Source organism: Lipotes vexillifer, unplaced genomic scaffold, assembly GCF_000442215.2.
Source record: "Lipotes vexillifer unplaced genomic scaffold, Lipotes_vexillifer_v1.1 scaffold421, whole genome shotgun sequence".
NCBI classification, from domain to species: domain Eukaryota; kingdom Metazoa; phylum Chordata; class Mammalia; order Artiodactyla; family Lipotidae; genus Lipotes; species Lipotes vexillifer.
The window spans coordinates 287,311-289,345 of NW_006781198.1; the positions used below are offsets into that span (position 1 = coordinate 287,311).

Sequence of the window (2,035 nt, forward strand, 5' to 3'; positions counted from 1 at the left end):
CTGTCTTTTTAGTGTCTTATCAAGTAGATCCACTTATAAATTCATGGTAAACACTGATTTGTAAAAAAAAAAAAAAATTTTTTTATATTTACTATGCACTCTGAGAATCAATTCCCAATCCCCAAACTACAGTAAGTGGTAAAATTAACCAATGATATAATTTTCAGCATATATTATTTATCTCAGAAACATATAATCACTGTTATTTAAGCTTCTGGGCTCAGAAATTTATCTTTACTCTTAATAAGTATGGCAGTGATGAACAGACTATTTACTTTTAATTCATAAAAACATCCTAATACTTTCAGACAAAGAACTACTGATTCAGGAATTTTAACTGTTAACTCCTGAATGGATTTTTAGGGGGTACAAATCCTGAAGGCATGTTCATTCAGTCTGTAATATAAATTAAAATATTATCCTTAAATTCTGGAATGCATTATGATAAACAAAAAAACCCATGGACCTTGGAGGGAAAGAAAATTGAATTTGAGTCTAGATTTGCTATTTAGTAGCTGTTAAAGTTTAGAAAAATTACTTAGACCTCAGTTTTCTTATCTTCAAAATGAGGACCATGTCAACAGGATTGCTGACAGGATAAGATGACATCACACACATAAAAGAGACTGATACAGCATTTCATGCAAAACAGCTTTTCAATAAACATTAGTTTGTGTGCCCCCTTTAGCTCAACTTCCCCTCTAGGCTACTTTCTTAAAGTTATGAAAGACAGTGAAAATCAAATATGGAAATGAAGGTACTGAGAGTAAGTCACAAAGTAAAAACTGTCATTATCATTAGCAAGACTAGTTGGTATTTTTAAAACAGCTAAGAATTACACTAATTTTGGACCTGAATATACGTTAAACATTTCACTGTTAAAACTACTGAAAGAGAAGTTTAAGACATTTTTGTCTAACTCCCAACTTGGTAAATCACCCATATTTACCTTTTGCCATTTTGTAGTAAGATGTGCAGTTTGCTTCTATCTATGGAAGAATGTTTGGGATCCACTAAAGCTTCCAATGTCTCAAGGATCAGTGGTTGCAAAATGCTAAGTTTCCCCTGAAGAGTGTTGATCTAGATAACAACATGACCTTTCATAAGAATTAAAACAATCTTTTTAGAATACTCAGGGTCAGTGAATGCTCTGATTAAATACAGAAATCTGTAATAGCTAGGAAGGCTGGTAACATTTCAGAACATGGTCACTGCTGGAACGCCCATCCCAGATGATTAAAAACTAGATCTCCGGGCTTCCCTGGTGGCGCAGTGGTTGGGAGTCAGCCTGCCGATGCAGGGGACGCGGGTTTGTGCCCCGGTCCGGGAGGATCCTGCGTGCCGCGGAGCAGCTGGGCCCGTGGGCCATGGCGGCTGGGCCTGCGCGTCCGGAGCCTGTGCTCCGCAACGGGAGAGGCTGCAGCGGTGACAGGCCCGCGTACCGCAAAAAAAAAAAACAAAAAAAACTAGATCTCCTAGGTTAAAAGATAACCATGCATAATGTTGTTAGTAAGCTCCCATTTGGTTGCCAGGGAATTAACTCCCATAAGACTCTTCCCCCTACAGACACCAGACATTTATTATGAAAGGAATGGAGGATTGATTAAAAGAAAAGCTGCCGTTCTTTGGTTAAAACATAAACTTGGGCTTCCCTGGTGGTGCAGTGGTTGAGAGTCCGCCTGCCGATGCAGGGGAAATGGGTTCGTGCCCCGGTCCGGGAAGTTCCCACGTGCCACGGAGCGGCTGGGCCCGTGAGCCATGGCCGCTGAGCCTGCGCATCCGGAGCCTGTGCTCCGCAACGGGAGAGGCCACAACAGTGAGAGGCCCGCGTACCGCAAAAAAAACAAACAAACAAAAAAAACACATAAACTTTACATCTGGTAAACAATACCTATGTTCTTTGTAAATAGGATACAGTTCAAAACTCCTATGAACAAGGCTCTTTTGAAAACCAAAACATACCTTAGACTTTATAAAATAAACTTGAAAAGTCAAAAGTGTATTTATTATTCGGGTTAATATAGGCACAGCAGGA

At 39.7% G+C, this 2,035-nt stretch overlaps 1 protein-coding gene across 2 annotated transcripts in view; it reads right to left on the reverse strand.

Moving 5' to 3' along the window:
* The window catches only part of MRS2 (magnesium transporter MRS2), a 28,430-nt gene that overhangs the window by 17,410 nt on the left and 8,985 nt on the right, over nucleotides 1-2,035 (reverse strand). For both annotated transcript variants that reach the window (XM_007454514.1, XM_007454515.1), the window contains one exon: nucleotides 950-1,080. In XM_007454514.1, the coding sequence (XP_007454576.1) occupies nucleotides 950-1,080 (131 nt within the window). The remainder of the gene's footprint in view (nucleotides 1-949; nucleotides 1,081-2,035) is intronic.